Source organism: Egretta garzetta, unplaced genomic scaffold, assembly GCF_000687185.1.
Source record: "Egretta garzetta isolate BGI_Z169 unplaced genomic scaffold, ASM68718v1 scaffold115, whole genome shotgun sequence".
In the NCBI taxonomy this organism is placed as follows: domain Eukaryota; kingdom Metazoa; phylum Chordata; class Aves; order Pelecaniformes; family Ardeidae; genus Egretta; species Egretta garzetta.
The window spans coordinates 126,449-127,793 of NW_009259791.1; the positions used below are offsets into that span (position 1 = coordinate 126,449).

Sequence of the window (1,345 nt, forward strand, 5' to 3'; positions counted from 1 at the left end):
TCTACATTCAGGATTAGAAACCTCTGAGCACATTAATTCAGTTCGCTTTCGTCTGCAGAATTTAGATGGCAAGCCATCTAAACCCCCTAACATTTTCCAGGACGGGGAAAAGACTTTGCATCTGCCTTCTGCTGGTGTTTAAGGGGTGTTCTTGTTTCGAAAGGTGAGAAGATCTGTCTTCCTGGAAGAACTCCTGGGAAGCGTCCACATTGAAATGCTGTTTGCAAAAGCATATGGTCCTCCGTGCTGCCAAACACACCTGCAACTCCCATTCCCTTTGCAGCGCTCGCCGGTCGACTGCCTCAGCATCCTACACCTCCGTTCCATCCCGGGTGTAGATGAGGCTGTTAACGGTGAAGTTGTAGTAGTGGTTGTACTGGGCTCCCTGGCTGCTGCTGCTGGGATGGAAGGAGCTGTAGTAGGCGGGGGAAGGTCCCGCAACCCGCTGCAGCTGGTCTGGTGAAGGCACCTCCTGAGAAGAGCTGCTGGAAGGGGTGAAAGTGCCACTGCTCAGCTGTCCTGCAGAGAAGTTCCTGTGATGCAGGTCACTGCCGAGGCCCCCTGTCAGCCGGCTGCCCCCTCCGCTCAGGGAGCTCATGCCGCTGAAGAAGGTGCTGAGGCAGCTAGGGGTGGATGAAATGATACCGGAGGGAGAGGAGCTTTTTGGATGGTCCCTGGCAGAAGGCGAGGGGTCCAGCTCGGGGGGTGGGCTGCTGCCACACGGTTTGCCCGCCGCTGGGATGGGTCGCTCTTCTTCAGCCTTTAGGCCTCCCAGAGAGGAGGCCGCAGACGCGGCCGCGGGGGCGTTGGGCTCAGAGCGCCGCTTGCGTTTGCGACGGAAGTTCCCATTGTCAAACATCTTCTCACAGTTGGGATCTAAGGTCCAGTAGTTTCCCTTCCCTGGTGGAAAACAGGAGAAACAAGAGAGAATGTCAAAGTCTGTGACAGTGGGCCCCACTGCAGACATAAGCGATACCCACGCCTTGTCCCATCAGCACAGCACCCACACCTCTCCCACACCTGCTCCTCCTCTGCCTGTTGTCCAGTACAGGGACCCAAAACCTGGCTCCAGGACATCATCACACCCACTCCTCCAGTGCCCAAGTGAACCTGAAGGCTACATGGAGGAGGAGAATCTCCCCACCACAGAGCATAAACCTCCGCGGAGGATCTGCGCCTCCACCTCAGACGCGGCCGAAGGGAAGGCGAAGCGGGGCTCCCCCTGCTGGGGCTGCCCCGCAGCAAGCAGGGGAACATCCTCCGCGTGAGGGGGCTGTGCTGGCGTTAGCCGGCCCCACACGCCTCTTGCCCGGGCCCGGCAGGAGCAGCGACCCCGCAGCGTCCC

The 1,345-nt window shown here is 59.0% G+C and overlaps 1 protein-coding gene across 1 annotated transcript; it reads right to left on the reverse strand.

Annotated features, from left to right (window-relative positions):
- Window positions 1–310: 310 nt before the first annotated feature.
- On the reverse strand, window positions 311–967 carry FOXI3 (forkhead box I3). The gene has a single exon (XM_009639600.1). The coding sequence runs from the start codon at window positions 965–967 to the stop codon at window positions 311–313; it is 657 nt and encodes a 218-aa protein (XP_009637895.1).
- Between the last annotated feature and the right edge of the window lie 378 nt (window positions 968–1,345).